Here is an 18389-nt window from a genome sequence, read left to right on the forward strand (position 1 = left end):
TCCTGTCTAATTCATATATATCAGTATATCTTTTTTTTTCCCTCCATATAATTTTCTGTGGACTGTATGCATTTCTAAGTGGTTGTAATTCACATCTTTAAAAGACTAAGTCAGGGACCAAAAACAGAGCCCAGAGATAAAATTCCATTTCTCTGTGACTTCAAACGATGGTGCGGGATTGTGGCCCCTCCCATTGGCTCTCTCTCTCTCACACACACACACACACGCACGCACATGCCCACACACGTACATGCACGCACAGTAGGCGGCAGGCGCGCTGCCCTGCCCACCGTCCTCCGAGCGAAGCTCTTGAATGACAAGGTCCCAGGCTACCGTTTTGATTCAGAGCTCCTCGTCAGAACCCGAGTCAGAGCGGCCTTTATCTCCTTGTTCCTCAGACTGTAGATGAGCGGATTCAACATAGGGGTCACCACCGCGTAGAAGAGCACCACCACCTTGTCCTGCTCGGCGGAGGCGGTGGAGCGGGGCTGCATGTAGGTAACCAGGGCCATGCCGTAAGACATGGAGACCACGGTGAGGTGCGAGGTGCAGGTCCCGAAGGCTTTGCGGCGCCCCCCGCTGGAGCGGATCCGCAAGACGGCGGCCACGATGCGGGCATAGGACAGCGCGACCAGGCAGCAGGGCACCAAAAGCACCACCACGCTGGATGCCAGTATGACTGCCTGGTTGAGGGTGACGTCCACGCAGGCCAAGCTGACGAGCGCCAGCGTCTCACAGGCCACGTGGTTCAGCACGTGGCGCCCACAGGTGGGCAGACGCACGGTGACCGCGGTCTCCACCGCCGCGTTCGCCAGGCCCACGAGCCAGGAGACGCCTGCCAGGCCTGCGCAGAGCCGCGGCCCCATGACGGCCGCGTAGCGCAGGGGGTGGCAGACGGCCACGTAGCGATCATAGGCCATGGCGGCCAGCAGCAGGAACTCGGTGCCCCCCAGGGCCAGCGAGAAGAAGTGCTGGGTACCACATCGGGTGGAGGAGATGGTCTTCTTCTCCAGGAGGAAGTGCGCCAGCATCTGGGGAACCCCGCTGGAGGTGTAGCAGATGTCCACTACGGAGAGGTTGCCGAGGAAGAAGTACATGGGCAGCTGGAGGCGGGGGTCCAGCCAGACCAGCACGAGGATGAGCCCGTTGCCCAGCAAGGTCAGAAGATAGGTGGCCCCAAACAGGACAAACAGCCCAGCCTGGGTCTGCCGGTCCCCGGAGAGGCCCAGTAGGACAAACTCACTCACCCAGGTCAGGTTGTCCCTCCCCATGGAGCAGGCGGGCCAGGCTGCCAAGGGAGGAGCAGAGGCAGGGAAGGGCAAGTAAAGGTCTCTCCTTAGGAGTCTGGAATTAAGCCATGGGCCAGGACTGGAGCTGGAAGTGGGGCACCTCCCCTCAGGTTCCTTAACCTAGGTGCTGAGGGGACAATGCCATGAGGCGGGAGGGAAGAGATTTAAGTTCTCACGGTGGACTCAAGGATGAAGTCCCTGTTCTGGTCGTCCTTAGACATCTAGGATCCAACACAGTTAAAATTACATAGGATATAAGCGATCAGTGTAAAAGGAAAGATAGAGGAAAAGGTGGTGGAGAGAAGGGAGGAAGGGTGATAGGAAAGAAAAAAGGAAGTAAAAGAGAAAGAAAAACTAGGGAAGGGAGGTGGGAAAGCAAAAAAGGAGGGAAGGAAAGTGGAAGGCAGGGAAGAAAGGAAAGAGTCTCCAGTGTGGGTGGCCAAAGAAGCCTCTTGAGACTAAGAGGAGCGCCTAGGGGTCGATGCCTAAAGGTCTGAACTCATTTGCTCCTTATGTTTTCTCTGGGGTTCAGGTCTGGGTCTCTGCCTAGTCTTCTCACATAGTTCTTGTGCCCAGCAGTCTGGATAAAGTTTAAATCAGTATCTCTAAGCCCCTGCTGTGTGTCACGGACTGTGCGAGACATCAGACACCTGTCTGTGAAACAGAAATACAGAAGCACAAGTTCTCTTCCTTTGGTTCTTATAATTTAATCAGAGACACAGACTAAATTAATAATTACAAAAATTAATTAAGTATAATTGTGGTAAGTGCTAGGAAGGAGAACAAGTTTATTAGTTAATTAAATTTGCCGCTGTAATTAAATTATGACTGCAGTTGTGCCTTATTTCTCAATAATATGCAATTTATATAGTAAGTTGTGGGCATTTATTTAGGTGTTTAAATAAATGGTAAACAATGTAATGAGAGCATTCATAAACCACTGATACTTACATGTTTGTACTGAGTATGAAGTGACAGACATCCGCTGATTTTTTTAGGGGAAGTGAATTCTTTCTCAGCTAAGATTGCACTGGGTTATTTTCCTTCCAGCACATCGACCAGTCTTCTATAAACATAAATAAATGTCATCAGTTTTTTCTTAATAGAAACAGAATCTTAAGGTGTATTTCTTGCTCTTAAAATAATTAGTAAATTAATTAATTCAATTCAAAATGTTTATTAAGTATATGAGGCACTATGCTTTAAACCAACTTCTGGGAAATCCTGCCTTTCTATGTTAGGAGTTTGTTTTAGAAAATCAGCAGTGCCAAAGAATCAAATAAAAAATTAAAAAAATTGGATCTTGGGAAAGTCGATGAGAATCAAATGAGACAGTGTAACAAAGGACAAAGGCAATATATCAGTGTTAAGAAAACCAGAGTGGAGCCACATAATCAAGTACAACAGAATTGAGAAGGGTAATCTAATTCAGAGTCTTTCTGGCTGGGAGCAGGGCCTAGACTCTGGTGGAGGCAAGAGCCAAGAGCTGGATGAAGCAGGCAGCTCTTGCCTTCTGTTCAGCCCTGGGCCTGCAGTGGCCAGCAGGTGTCACTGTAGAAACTGCAAAGAATAAAAACTGGCTTTAGGGTCTCAGGATTGGAACTCAGTTCTGTGTCCGGAGTGCAGGAGTTGGTAGCTGGGATTCTGGGCACTGCCCCAAGGAGTCCATGGCTACCCGCAGAGCCTAGTCCTTGAGTCAGTAGAGAAAGCAATTCAGCTCTGATCTCTGGAGATGGTGCACCATCCAGAATCCTCACCTTCAGAGTTGCTGTCATGGATTCACATTCCCTCCAGAAGGATCCTGTTACTGTATGAGAAAGTTAAAAATGTTAGAAAGGAAAGAAACCACAGAGATCAGGTGTTGCATCCATTTCATTCTACAGATGGAAACCAAGGAACAGGGGTGAGGTGACTGACACTGGTGTCAGATCTACCCGGGAGCAAACCTAGAACCAGGCTTCACGCTGTGCTGCACAGCCTCAGGTCTCACTGAGCCTGTTAGTGAGGGCTGGGAAGGGGTTCTAGAAGGATGTGGTCTAGGAAGGGAGGCACTTGAAGAATCTTAGATTGGAAATCCAGGACAGCTATCCTGCCATGCAGAGAAATGCTGAGTGATGAATGGGAAAATCTTTGAATGAGAAATCAAGGGATCCAAGTTCTAGTTAGCCTGCTGTGTGCCCTGGGCAAGTTAGTTGACCTCACTGAACCTCAGTTTCTCCATTTGAAATGTGGTAATAATAATAATGCCTGTCTCACTGTATTTTGAGTAAGAACAGATAAAGATATGAATATGAATGTGCTTTGTAAAGTACTAAGTAAACACAAAGGGCTATTTTATTATACTTAACAGGTGAGGTCAATTTGCCTGATGATAAGGGGATAAGAAACAATATGAATTTGTGCTATAATGGCCAGAGAGTTAGCAGAATGTGGGCCATAAAGCCCCTTTGCAATAAATCTTCTTACCTAAGTCACCTAATTAAAAAGATCTGTTTAAATAAAATGAATTAAGGTAGAGTCTGTCTATACCCAGTGAGTATACCATACTCCACATACAGTATAAGCATAATATCTTTTTTTCCAACAAAAATTTGATGTTTTTAGATGATGATAAAACATTGATTGTATTAATAGATGGCTTTGTTCTCAGCTTTTGAGGATAATTAGAGAATTTCTTTCCACTTTGCTTGACTTAGTGAACATTTACTGAGCACTGAGTAGAGCCTGGACCAGTGGCAGGTGCGGGGGTGAGAAGGATCAAAACAGCCTGGTCTCCATCTCCAGAAACTCAGCCTGGCAGGTGGATAGAGAGGATAAATTACCATGATCTTATCAGAGAACATTTGAGTATCAAGTGGTAACTGGAGACATCAGTTCACTTCAGCTCAGTCGCTCAATTGTGTCCAGCTCTTTGTGACCCCGTAGATGGACTACAGCACGCCAGGCCTCCCTGTCCATCACCAACTCCATGAGTTTACTTAAAATCATGTCCATTGAGTCGTGATGCCATCCAACCATCTCATCTTCTGTTGTCCCCTTCTCCTCCTTCCTTCAATCTTTCCCAGCATCAGGGTCTTTTCCAGTGAGTCAGTTCTTCGAATCAGGTGGCCAAAGTATTGGAGCTTCAGCTTCAGCATCAGTCCTTCCAATGAATATTCAGGATTGATTTCCTTTAGGATTGACTGATTTGATCTCCTTGGAGTTAATAGAGTTGGACTATGTAAATAGCCAGGGAGGTATGTAGAAATACTAATGTAGAAGCAAAGAAACAAACAGTGCATTTGCTTCTTGAAAAAGTAGATATGGTTTATGGCATATGTAGATTGGTAGTAAGGAGACCTGGTTTTCAATTTGTATCGATAAACCATCTAGGTATTGTTGTAAGTAACTATGTTTTTGAACTGTAATTTCTTCATCTGTAAAATGAGTGAATTAGGCTAACATTTCTACCAGTTCTAAAGCTCTGCAATAAATGAATTTATGTAAGCTGCATGTAAGATAAAAATCTTTGCTTTTGATCATCCTAAATATGGGTAGCTGGTGAGACTGTAGGAAATAAGATATGGGTTACTGAGTTTAAAGTTCAAAGCATTAATATCACACATACCTGTTTGGTGAGGTGCCAATGAATGAGACCAGGTTGGCTTGAAAACCAGAGGCTAAGGGAATAGGGAAGGGACAAAACAAATAGAAACAGGAGAAAGACTTGTAGGCTTTAACACGAGTTTCTTTTCAAAGTTCATCCCAGATATTTCATATAGCCAGGTAATTCCTAACACCAGATCCCGGTCCAAACCTGAGAAAACAAGGAGTCCATGCCTATGTTTGGTTCTTATACCAATCCCGCTTTCTCTGTTCCTTTTCAATATAATACAAATGTCATAAGACTAAGAAAAGAATCTTAAGTCTTTTGATCTCCACTCTTCAGCTCGTTGAATGTATGTCTGTATATACTGAGCACTTCAGTTTATAGGGGGGATTGGATGACTGACCAGGCCAAGGATTTTGTTGGGTGGGAAGAATCAAAGTGCCTCCAACTGCAATCAGTGAGAAAAACCCAGTGGAGGATCCCAGGACAGTCCTGGCTGCTCCCGGGGGTTTGGGTTCTATATTCTCACCTTCCTCCTATTCTTCTCGGTGGAGGACTCACCAAGGCTGAGTGCTTACCTTACGCATGGAACTCACTTTAGGTGAGGGGGAACCGTCTTTCAGGAAGTCCTTGAGGCAGCTGTCCATCCTCTTCTTGGAAATGAAGCTTTACTTTCTCAGTCTTAGCGATAACTTTTCACAACCTAAGAATCCCCAGAGGGCAATTACTTGCTCTTGCTGCGTTTTTTCACTCATTCTTCCCCTCCTCCCACTCCAGCTTCGTCTCAGCAACCACAGCTCCCCACTCTTCTAAGTTCCCAATGGGATAGACATTCTGAAAATGTTTTATCCCAACTTTTAATTGTCCTTCTAGTTTCCAGACTGATGAGCTCTTCCCTGACTTTTTTGGGTCTTTCACTGCTTTTCAAGGCTATGACTTGCTGAGGACTTTTGGCAGGAGTCAGGAGACAAGACTGTTTACACCTCTGACTTGAGGGGGAAGGATTGAAGTTAACTGGGAAGAAGTAGAACTAAACTCCAAAAAGATGAATGCATCTTCTCCCTTCCTTCCACATATATAGTTTTAGTGACCAGGGAGTAGTGAGTAAAGTAAAAATTGTCAAGGAGAACTGTCACGTCCATGCCCTGGAAGCCTTTGAGAAGTCGCAAGTTCACAGTCATTGAAATCCTCCCACAGTCTCCTTGGTGGTCTCCCATCTCACATTACTGTTGAGTTGTGTATTCTCATGCTATCAAACACTTGTCCATTTTTCACTAAACTTGACTTCCCAGTTCTTAATCATCTTCCATGAAAGATTCAGTCTCTTCACCAGAATCACTCCAAGGAGCAGAGAAAACAGTAGGTCAGTGTGGGAATTTTTCCCTATTTACTTATCCATTTCCATCCAGTGGTCATGTATGGATGTGAGAGTTGGACTGTGAAGAAAGCTGAGCGCCGAAGAATTGATGCTTTTGAACTGTGGTGTTGGAGAAGACTCTTGAGAGTCCCTTGGACTGCAAGGAGATCCAACCAGTCCATTCTGAAGATCAGCCCTGGAATTTCTTTGGAAGGAATGATGCTAAAGCTGAAACTCCAGTACTTTGGCCACCTCATGTGAAGAGTTGACTCATTGGAAAAGACTCTGATGCTGGGAGGGATTGGGGGCAAGAGGAGAAGGGGATGACAGAGGATGAGATGGCTGGATGGCATCACTGACTCGATGGACGTGAGTCTGAGTGAACTCTGGGAGTTGGTGATGGACAGGGAGGCCTGGCGTGCTGCGATTCATGGGGTCGCGAAGAGTCGGACACGACTGAGCGACTGAACTGAACTGAACTGAACAGTAGAACATGATTCTTTAGTAAGATGAGAAGAAAAAAGAGAGACAGTGTTATCGAGTAATCCATTAGAGTTTTTTCTGTAATAGTTGCCCAGTATCAGGAAGGTAAACTTTTAACTATCTTGAAGGTTTGTCATGCTCATGAAGATGGGCTAAGGAAAGGTAGTTTCACTCCCTGCCCTTCCCTTTATGCAGGACCTGTCCCGCCTCAGGCTCACCTCCGCTCCTTCCCCCGTTCAGATAAACCCAGGACTCAAAGGACCTGAAGCTCTCCCAGCCTCCAGTGGCGAAAACTGATGGGGCCTTTGAACTGAAAGTTTGAGCCAAAAGTTGAAGGGAGCAAGGAGGTAAAAAAGAAGTCTGAGGGTGCCATGAGGGAGAAGAGAAAGAGAGACTGACAACTGACAGGTGGGACTCTTGGTGCACACCAAAGACGGACTGAGTTCTAAACCAGTAGAGGTGACTCAAGGGTAAAAGGACTGCTGGGCACCGTCTTCCAGGTGACATAGTGCCTGATCATCTAATACAAATATTTCCTTGCTGCTAAAGCAAAAAATCATCTTTCATACTTTCCCAAGTATCAAGGTTACAGATGACCAGTAACTGGATGAAATGAAAAGGTTAAAGACAGTAGGTTTAGTAAGATTGTAAGTTAAAAAGAATAATACACATACAGTTAGATGTGCATAAGGACAAACACAGAGAAAGAATTTGAAGGATGATCATAAAATGTCAACGGATTTTCTCTGAAATAGGTTTAGAGGTATTTTTATTTTCTTCTTTTTGCTCATCTGTAGTTTAAAAAATGTCTATAATAAACATAATTGTTCCAATATGAATCCAAATTAAAATTTGAAATTATTATTGATATATCACATTGAGACAGGGATGCTGGGAAGTTAGCTTGCTGGCTTAATGTCCCACACTACTGACTGGCCCTTGGACAAAATGGGTGAGTGTTAAGGGGTGGAGAGAAGGAGTGATTAAAATTCTGCCTTAGCAACATAGAGATGACTACAGGCTTTAAATCATTTATACCATGAAAGGTAAATCTGTAAATATTCTATAACAAACACTCTGGACTGGGGATAGGATAGTTGGTGTTTGGTTCCAGTGAAAATAGCTCTATGACTTTGGGCACGTCCTTTGCTTTCCTTGTTTTACACTGTGAAACAGATTCAGTGAGACTCTAGGGGCCCTGCAGCTCTGGAAGTCTGTGTCTTCCAGGGTGGACATTGACGCATTCTCCTGGCTACTGATGTCTGAGACTGGAGTCAGCCATCATGGGATCCACACTGTGGTCCACAGGAGTAATTACCTCCTTCCAGCCTGATTCCCATGAGGAGTTTCATTGGAAGAACTGATATTTTATGCACTCTTTGAATCCCCAGCCCTTGGAGATAGTTCACTTCCTGCAGTGAATTATCTGTGCAGCCCCAGGCCTGCTGCTTCCCTGGTCTCTCCCTTCTGTCTGATGAAATTGCCGCATCACTGCTGCTTCCCCACCCTTATTTCTCTCCCAGGCTATCTCCTTGACACAGGACTTTCCTGTCACTAGGAATAGTTTACTTTATTCCCAGTTATCTAGTTCTCAGTTAAGCACCCCCTTTTAGTTCTTTCCACTCTTCTTTTTTTTTTCCTTAAAGAAGAGGTCTCTCTCTTTAAAACTTATTGATCTATTTATTTATGTTTTTATTGGGCTGCACTGGGTCTTCGTTGCTGTGCACAGGCTTTCTCTAGTTGTGGCAAGCAGGGCTACTCTTCATTGTAGGGCGTGGCTTCTCATTGCAGTGACTTCCCTTGTTGCAGAGCGTGGGCTGTAGGCGCGTGGGCTCCGTAGTTGTGGCACACTGGCTTCGTTGCCCCGAGGCGTGTGGACTCTTCCTGGACCAGGGATGGAATCCATGTCTCCTGCTTTGGAAGGTGGACTCTTAACTACTGGACCAATAGGGAAGTTCCCACTCTGTTTTTTCTTAACCAGGACAAGCTTTCTCCCATGAAATGTCAATAGGCAACTTAGAGGAAGCAGGTCACCTGGGTTGATGACCTCTACATTTGACAGTAGCTTAAATAGCTTTGGCTACAATTCGTCACTAATTATCTCCGTCATGAGAGAGTCTGAATACCCTGATTCTTACCTCTCATGCGCTAAGCAATGTAAAATGATGCTTCTGTGCTTTGGTCTCCTCTCTGTGCATAACCAACTGTGCGACTTGAGGGAAACCACGTAAGTGGTAGTGGCCGGGATGAGAAAGAAACACTTGACAACTAATATGTGATGAGCACTCAATGCTATATGAGTCATCTCCTTGAAACTGTATGCAATTTCCTTATTATGTATTAACATTGGGCAGGAACAGTACAGCCCATTTCTAGAAAAGAAGGCTTTCCGTAGTAGATTACTAGCACACACATGGAGCACGGGGCAGCCTGTACTTCAAGATGGCAAAACAACCTTAAATACACTCTTCATGGATGTTAAATGAAAGTGTAGCTTTGTTTCCTACAGTGATCTTATCATCCTAAGTCTATGTTCTGATGCTTAGTATGGGATAAGCCAAAAAAAGCAAACAATATAATATGGCCTATTAAGGATATCGTTCCAGGAGTCATGTGTGGATGTGAGAGTTGGACCATAAAGAAAGCTGAGTGCCGAAGAATTGATGCTTTTGAGCTGTGGTGTTAGAGAAGACTCTTGAGAGTCCGTTGCACTTCAGGGAGATCAAACCAGTGAATCCTAAAGGAGATCAGTCTTGAATATTCATTGGAAGGACTGATGCTAAAGCTGAAGCTCCAATACTTTGGCCACCTGACGAAGAACTGACTCACTGGAAAAGTCCTTGATGCTTGGAAAGATTGAAAGCAGGAGGAGAAGGGGACGACAGAGGATGAGATGATTGGATAGCATCACTGAGTCGATGGACATGAATTTGAGCAAGTTCTAGGAGTTGGTGATGGACAGGGAAGCCTGGCATGCTACAGTTCATGGGGTTGCAAAGAATTGAACACGACTGAGCGACTGAACTGAACTGAAGGATGTTGTTTTCCTACAGTACAAACATTATCTTTTGACTAAAAATAATCTTTCCAGGTATATAATTAATTAAAAGTTCAGCCTTTGCTCAGAATGGTTTCTTTCTTTTCTCAAGGCAGCTTCTGGGTGTAAGAGAAAATCGCTATGGGGCAACGTGGAATGTGGGATGAGGGTATAGAGTCACCGTGTTTCAGGCTGGTGCTGGCACTGGTCTTTGCAGTTGGGTGATCACTCTTATCTGTGCATACACACATGGCTGGTTTCTGTTGTGATGTGATCAATCTGGATCTAGCCCATGGCAGCCGCTATTGAAGTCTGTGGCCAAGGGTCCAAAGGGCAGTTTGTTGTCTTGGCTTTGTCAGGGTTCAGTGGCAGTCCTTTTGTTGAGATGGCTCCGTTTTAGACTTTTCTGATGTGATTTCCCCCTGCCTTCAAGAACACACATCACCTCCAAGAACTGACTGTGATTTCTCTTGGGGCCATAGCTTAGAAAGTCCACCTGGAGGCCTTTTTCTGTACCTGATCCTACCCTGGCAGGTCCTCTGGTAGAGCTTTCAGCTGCTTTCTGTACCTCTCATTTGAAATGTGCAGGAACTGGGGCATCCAGCCCATGTTCTAGGAGCCAGGAACATGCCCCAGACCTATTTGGTGCCCTCTTCCCCTGCTGTACTGTGGCCTCCCTGAACAACTATCTCCTTCGAGGTTTCCAAATGGGGATCAAGAACACATTTCTACCTTTGACCCTCCCCTCCCTCTATTACTTCTCCATCCTTTAATCTCTGTGTTCCATATGTGTCCCAGCCCTCATCTAGCATGCAGCTTCTCCTTCTTGGCCTTTTCCTGAATTTCCAGTCATTCTGTTCCATTCCATGCTTCCATGGATGCTATTGACTAGGACTGTGGAACCATCTAGGAAGAGGAAAGATTGAAGGAATATATCAGGACAATTCTGACCACAGGACCAAGCAGCTACATGACAATCAGATTGTGATCACTAAGCATAAGATGGGCTTCCCTCATAGCTCCGTTGGTAAAGAATCCACCTGCAATGCAGGAGACCCCAGTTCGATTCCTGGGTTAGGAAGATCTGCTGGAGGAGGGATAGGCTACCCACTCCAGTATTCTTGGGCTTTCCTTGTGGCTCAGCTGGTAAAGAATCTGCCTGCAATGCGGGAGACCTGGGTTCGATCCCTGGGTTGGGAAGATTCCTTGGAGAAGGGAAGGGCTACCCACTCCAGTATTCTGGCCTGGAGAATTCCATGGACTGTATAGTCCATGAGGTCACAAAGAGTCGGACATGACTGAGCAACTTTCACTTTCACTTTCAAGCATAAGACGTGTGAAACGCTTTGCTTAAAGAGCCTGCTTGGTTCTTTTTGAGAGTCCCTTCTGAGTTCCCCTAGGGCTTCCCTGGTGGCTCAGATGGTAAATCCACCTGCTGTACAGGAGAACGGGGTTCGATCCCTGGGTTGGAAAGATCCCCTGGAGAAGGAAATGGCAACACACTCTAGTACTCTTGCCTGGAAAATTCCATGGACTGAGGAGCCTGATGGGCTACAGTCCATGGGGTCTCAAAGAGTTGAACACGACTTCACTTTCACTTTCTGAGTTCCCCTAGCTTAGTATGGGCTTGACCCTAAAGGGGGACTGGTATGGTATCTGCCATACCAGATACTGAACATGGTATCTGCCATGTCGCAGGGAGTGAGGAGAGGATAACAGTGTTCTGTCAAATTCAGAACAACTGTGATACAGACTCCGCCAGAGCTAGGCTATTTGTAAAATGCAGCTAAGATGAAAATTATCATACGTCTGACATCAAATCTTAGTCTCTTTTCGCTAGGGCATGCTACCTCCACCGTTCTTTTCCTTCTGAAACGAAGGGGTTGCAAGTGGAAGAATAGAGAAGTCTCTTCATGCCCTGATGTTCTGAACTTCACTTCATAGAGGTCAGCAGAAGGGGAAGCAGTATCTTCCTGCGTTGGGATCTTTTCCATGCCCCAGTTAAGGAAACCAAGCCTCTCACTCAAAAGGAGCAGAGAAAAGTTCTGGCCGGATGTTTCCTGCTACTCTTAGATACAACTGGCTGCCGGGCTGCTAGATGAGGAAGCTGAAATGCCTTTTTCTCTAGAGTCTTCTCACCTCCAGGCCTCAACATTTGCCTCAATTTTGCCCTAACAAAGTTGGCTATTTTTGATATACCGAAATGGGGATGTTTAGGGAAATTAAAGTGGCTATAAAACTTTATATTTTCTATGGGAACCAGGACATTATGCTCCATGCTGTGGATTTAGCTCAAGGGTACCCCACAATGCAGATGTGAGGGTATGGAGGTGAGAAGGAATAAAGTTATTTTTTGCTTATACCTTGAGAATTCAGGGTGTTTGATGAGCCAGTTCCTCTTAGTTCCCTTGAGATCTGGTGGTCTAGAGCCCGGGAGTTCCATCCTGGCTGTGATCTTTGCCTAAGACTTTCAAACCTTTTAAAAGTCTCAAATGGACTCAATGTAGCAGAGGTGGTTTTATCTACTTAGCAGATCATGACCATGGCTGGAGGCAGCAAAGCCTGGTGGCTAAGAGTGTAAGTGCCTAAACCTGAATGCCAGCATCAGAATCTTGACTCTCCGCCTGGTGTATTGATGACACTGGGCACGTTAAAGCCTCTTTTGACTCAGTTTCTTCAAATGTAAAGTGTTGAGAATGACAATATCTGTCTCGTGTGGCTCTTTTGAGGATTAAATGGAGAACACATGTAAAGCCCTCAACATAGGGTCTTATTCTATGGTGAATCCTCAACCAATGTTAGGTATTTTTATGTTTAAAATACTTTCAACACTTTAGAAAAAAGATGCTAGCCAAACCAGCGCTACAAATAGAAAACTACTTCTTCGCCTTCACACATTTACTTCTATCCCGTTGAGCCCTGTAAACTCAAAATTTTCTTGTTTTCTCTTTTGCAAGATACAAGCTGTTCCCACGGTTTTCTGCATCAGATACAGAATGTTTCATGCCACTTTGGGATTTTGTGAGAGATGTTTTGGAAGTACCTTTTTAGAAACGTCACTGGTTGGAACTGATGCTCATGCTTTGGTATATGTAGAGAACTTCCAAGCTCCTGTTCTGCGGAGCTGGAGAGGGCAGTTGGGACTGAGCCAAAGGAGAGGACAGATTCCAGCCCAAGAAGCCTTCTTCTGACCAAGTGGTGTGGGCACGGGGATACTGAAGCCTGAAGGGAGTTCAAGAGGAAAGTGAGTGCAGGGGCCGAGAAGGATTATTCAAGAGTAGATATGGGTGCAGAAGCTATTCATGGAGGCGACCAGCCCTTCCCATCCTGCCTCTGTTCAGGCTGATGGAGAACTTACTGCCAATGTCCTGAAGAAAGGGTGAGCAGGTGCGGAGTGCTGTCCTGAGAAACTGCCTTATACACTTCTTCCCTCCTTTCTCCAAGCCCAGTGGAAAAAAAGTTGAAAGAAATTCCTTGGGCTCCCGGAAGAAAGACAACTCTCCAGCTGCGATTCGGCTAGAAGGGCGTTGTCTTCTCCTTATCCTGAAAAGAGAAAAAAAGAACTTACATTTATATCATGCTTAATTACTTTCAAGCAGTGTCACAGACACAATCTCATCTGAGGAAGGAGAAAACTGAGGCTGTTTAGGCTACACCAAGAGTGCCCATTATCAAGAATTTCCTAAGTCTTACTCCAAGGGTTGTATTAGGTGGGTTCTTTTAAGAGTTCTAGTGGGAGAAGTACTGTAACCATGGTGATTCTTATCACCATATCAGACATATATTTAAAATCCTCCTCTACTAGTTTTTATAGCATTAACATCAGTGGAATGACTTTCAAGGTCTATTTTCATGCACCTGTTAACCGAGCCTTAGTTTAGATGTGGGCAACTGCCTCATACATAGGGAAGTTTCATTAAAGACTTAATGAACATCTTCCATGCTCACTTCACCTTTCTTTTTCTTCTCTGGATGACTGCATTCTAGATCCCTCCCTCTACCCTCTTCTAACCAGGTTGTCCCTTTACCTACCCCAGGTCGGGGAGTAGTCATTCGTCTAACTACCACCCTGGTTGGAATTTGCCACTTCAAGAAAAGCACCTTGCAATCAAAGTAATCGGAAATTTTCCCATCATAAAGATGTTTATACGCTCGAGTTCAAGGCATGGGAGACGCAGCAGTAAGTAATGTATGAGCTCTCTGAGGAAGTAGATATGGAATCTGGAACCCAGGCAGAAGGATTATAATTATTCCACACATACAGTCTCAGTTATAGTTTGTAGAGTTTGTGTTTGTATTAATCATGTCTTAAATTTTTCATGCTTTATGATGTTTTGATATCTTGGGGGCCTTGCTGGTGGGGTAGGCTGCCCCTCTCAAGAGCTGGTTAATTCCCAGACATTGCAAAGCACCGTCCTTTCGTGTGCTTTTCATATGCAAACCAGCCAATCCAGGGCCCACACCCAGTCATCTTTATTTAACTCTCAGACACCAAGCCACCATGCTCTATCATCTCAGAGCCAGGTCAACTAGATTGGACAGCTGGAGACCCATCCTATGACCCAGAGCTGCCAGAATTACTCAAATTATCCAAGCCTAAATTTCCTCCAGCTTTCCTACACCGCCTTATCCATCCATTCCTCAGAAACCACACTAGTGGCTGAGGGTCATGCTCTCTCCCTCTCCTACTTCCTAATGACCAGTTAGGACTGGTCCTAACTCCCTCTCCTTCTGCTTCCTAGCTGACTAGCACTTTCCCGTGGCTGCCTGCATGGTGGGGCCCACCCCCTTCCCTTGCTAATAAACTCTTCTTTCAAAGGCAGTTGTCTCTGTATCTGTCACCTTGCCATACTGGAGTAAAACAAATCCCAGGGACAGATCTTAAAAGGGTGCCAACGATTTCAGCGTTAAAAATGAAAGCCAATGTTGCTTCCTCCTCCAGCAAGTGATTAAACACGATTTGAGTTGGTTTCTTCGGGACTGACTGGAGCCAGGCAGTCCCTGCATGATCTCTGGCTATATAGCATTTCTGAAAGTGGCCTGTGTAGTTTGGCTGCCAGGCCTTTGCACATGTTTTGCTGAGGTTTGTGCAGGTGAGTTTAGTGCCCTTTGGGCCGGATTAGACATCTCTTAAGTTATCTCTGGCTCCGGTATCATATTATTCTAGAAATGGGAGCATCATTTAGCACTGTTGATCCCTCTATCCTTGAAATTCCCTTTCCTTGATTTCCATGACATCATACTCTCTTGGATTTTTGTCTACTTTTTTGACTGCTCTTTAAAAAAAAAACTCCTCTGTGCATTCCTTTTCCTTTGCCTAGCCTTTATTTTGAAAGTATTTATTGAGTAAATAGTGTATATATGTGTTTAAGGAAAGTATTCAAAAAAAGTAAAAGTCTACTCCACTTCTGCTGCTCAGTTGCTCAGACTCTTAATTTGATTATAATTTGTATGTGTGTGTGTGTAAAACTATAGGACATATAGAAGCAACACATATGTTCATACATACATGATATTCTCTTGTGAATATCATGAGTGCTTTTATATGTATATACTATCATTCCACAATACTTATTTATTTCTTTAACAACTTACTGCTGTTTACTAATGAGCAACTACTACATGCCAGACACTGTTTAGGCACAGGGAAGACCATGTGAGTAAAGCAGAAAATTTTAATAGAGTTTTTAATTCTGTTGGGAGGAGCAGGCAATTTAAGAGAAAGTCAGATAATTTTCAGTAATGACACATGATTAGAATTTAGAGCATGTTCATTTGAGAGAGGGTAGAAAGATAACATTAGATAGTGTGACCAGGGAGGGCCTCTAGAAGGAGCTAATATTTGAGCCAAGATAGCATCTGAATGATGAAGAATAGGATTTCAGGAGTGAAAATAACATGGAAAAGGCCAGAATCAAAGATGCGCCAGAATTAAGGATGACTCCTTAGTACATACTGCCATGCACCTTGCTTTTTCACTTAATAGCATTTATGAGAGATGGCTCCAGATCTCTCACAGATAAAACTGCTTCATTCTCTTTAGCAGTTGCACAGGACTCCCTTATAGGGCTAAACCACAATTTATTTAATCAGTCACATACTGCTATTTAAATAATCTTTAATCTTGCTGATGCAAGTAATGCTGAGATGAATATTTTTGTATGTACATATTTGCCCACAAGGCAAATACATTAGCAAGGTCAAATTCTTGAAGTAGAGTTATTGGAACAAATGATATATCTTTTAATTCTAAGTTATTTTAATTAATATACCCAATTGGCCTCCATAGAAATTGAACATAGAAATATATTCTATATTCTATGTTCACCAACAATATATGGGGGAGACTGTTGTACCCTCCAAACTCTGTGTTCACATTTTTGAGGAGGAAATGCTCTAAATAACATTTTCTAATTTCATGTTGCATTTCTCTTGAGTGGGGTTGAAACTCTTTTCCTATGTTTAAAAGACATTTGCCTTTCCTGTTCTGTGAACTGTCTTTTCATACTCTTTGCCCATTTTTCTTTGGGATTATCGGAGAAGGCAATGGCACCCCACTCCAGTACTCTTGCCAGGAGAATCCCATGGACGGAGGAGCCTGGTGGGCTGCAGTCCATGGGGTCGCTAAGAGTCGGACACAACTGAGCGACTTCACTTTCATTTTTCACTTTCATGCACTGGAGAAGGAAATGGCAACCCACTCCAGTGCTCTTGCCTGGAGAATCCCAGGGATGGGGGAGCCTGGTAGGCTGCAGTCCATGGGGTCACACAGAGTCGGAAACGACTGAAGTGACTTAGCAGATGTATTAAGTCTTTTTCTCAATTGGCAAAAATTCCTTATGAACCTCTTTCCTACATTAGATATGATCTTCCCAGTTTGTCTTCTTTTCATTTGTTTTAGGACAGTGTCCCAGGAGTAAAGTTTTCGCTTTATTAATGGAGTTAATAAATTACGCATTTTGTTTCATTCAGTCATCCATCCTTCATTGCTGGTCTTCCTGAGTCCTATCTTGGAACTGCTCTGTTGTTCCTCTGCTCACTCTCCGTGGACCATCTCAGCCATGCCAATTGCCACTGGCGTGTTAATGATTTCTAGACATGTTTCTCCTGACACATACTCACTGCCAACTATACATCTCCACAGCCTAAGTCAGCCTAGTCAATACCAAACTCATTGTTTTGGCTTCGTCCTGCATTCATACTGATTACTCTTTCTATGCACGCCGTCTCAGCAAACCCAATTTTTCATTTTTTCCAGATCAGAGTCTATATTATCAATGAATCCCTTTTCTATTTTATCCCTAAGCATTCAATCTGCAAAGTTCTATTATATTTACCTTCTAAACAGTTCTTCAATCTGTCCATTTCTCTCCATTTCCATTACCACTTACCTAAAGTGAGTCAACATCATCTCTAACCTGTGTTTCTACACTGCTGCTGCTGCTGCTAAGTCACTTCAGTCATGTCCGACTCTGTGTGACCCCATAGACGGCAGCCCACCAGGCTCCCCCGTCCCTGGGATTCTCCAGGCAAGAACACTGGAGTGGGTTGCCATTTCCTTCTCCAATGCATGAAAGCGAAAAGTGAAAGTGAAGTTGCTCAGTCGTGTCCGACTCTTAGTGACCCCATGGACTGCGGCCCACCAGGGTCCTCCGTCCATGGGATTTTCCAGGCAAGAGTACTGGAGTGGGGTGCCATTGCTTTCTCCGGTTTCTACACTAGCTGCCTAATAAATAAACTTTCTGTCATGTCCTTCTCCAGTTTATTCTTTACATAGTAGTCAGAGTGCTCACACTGGATCATGTCACTACCCTGCTTAAATATTTTCAATTCCTTCTCTTTTTTTCTTCTTCTCCTCTTCTCCCTACTTTTCTCTCCTTTCCTTCCTCCTTTTTCTCCTTTTTTTTAGGGTAAAATCCAAACTCTTTAATATGGCACACAGAGCTTACATGATCTGGCCCACATTTGTACCTTTAGCATAATCTCTTAATACAAACAACACAGAGCACTCCACTCCCCATCACCATCAATAAGAATCAGTCTTCTTGACAAGTCCCTGGAATGAATCATGGTCTTTTACTTTGGGAATATTTGCTCCTATTGTTTCCTTTGCCTGGACTCTCCTTCCTCAGCTATCTTTGTCTGGCTCTAGCTATCTCACTTGCCCTTAGATCTCACACATTACTAAGTGAAGAGGAACTAAAGAGCCTCTTGATGAAGGTTAAAGAGGAGAGTGAAAAAGTTGGCTTAACGCTCAACATTCAGAAAACTAAAATCATGGCACCTGGTTCCATTACTTCATGGCAAATAGATGGGGAAACAGTGTCAGACTTTATTTTTGGCGGCTCCAAAATCATGGCAGATGGTGACTGCAGCCATGAAATTAAAAGACACTTACTCCTTGGAAGGAAAGTTATGACCAACCTAGACAGCATATTAAGAAGCAGAGACATTACTTTGTCAACAAAGGTCCATCTAGTCAAGGCTATGGTTTTTCCCATAGTCATGTATGGATGTGAGAGTTGGACTATAAAGAAAGCTGAGTGCCCAAGAATTGATGCTTTTGAACTGTGGTGTTGGAGAAGACTCTTGAGAGTCACTTGGACTGCAAGGAGATCAAACCAGTCCGTTCTA

General features: G+C 44.2%; 1 protein-coding gene across 1 annotated transcript; it reads right to left on the minus strand.

The window, feature by feature from the left end:
- Positions 1-227: 227 nt before the first annotated feature.
- LOC133246858 (olfactory receptor 2F1-like) lies at positions 228-1464 on the minus strand. Its single transcript, XM_061415434.1, has one exon. The coding sequence runs from the start codon at positions 1269-1271 to the stop codon at positions 330-332; it is 942 nt and encodes a 313-aa protein (XP_061271418.1). The 5' UTR covers positions 1272-1464; the 3' UTR covers positions 228-329.
- Positions 1465-18389: the final 16925 nt, after the last annotated feature.

This window comes from Bos javanicus, chromosome 4, assembly GCF_032452875.1.
Source record: "Bos javanicus breed banteng chromosome 4, ARS-OSU_banteng_1.0, whole genome shotgun sequence".
NCBI classification, from domain to species: domain Eukaryota; kingdom Metazoa; phylum Chordata; class Mammalia; order Artiodactyla; family Bovidae; genus Bos; species Bos javanicus.

What these genes read in the sequence shown, in the direction of transcription:
- LOC133246858 (XM_061415434.1), bottom strand. Translation starts at nt 1,271, where the DNA reads ATGGGGAGGGACAACCTGACCTGGGTGAGTGAGTTTGTCCTACTGGGC.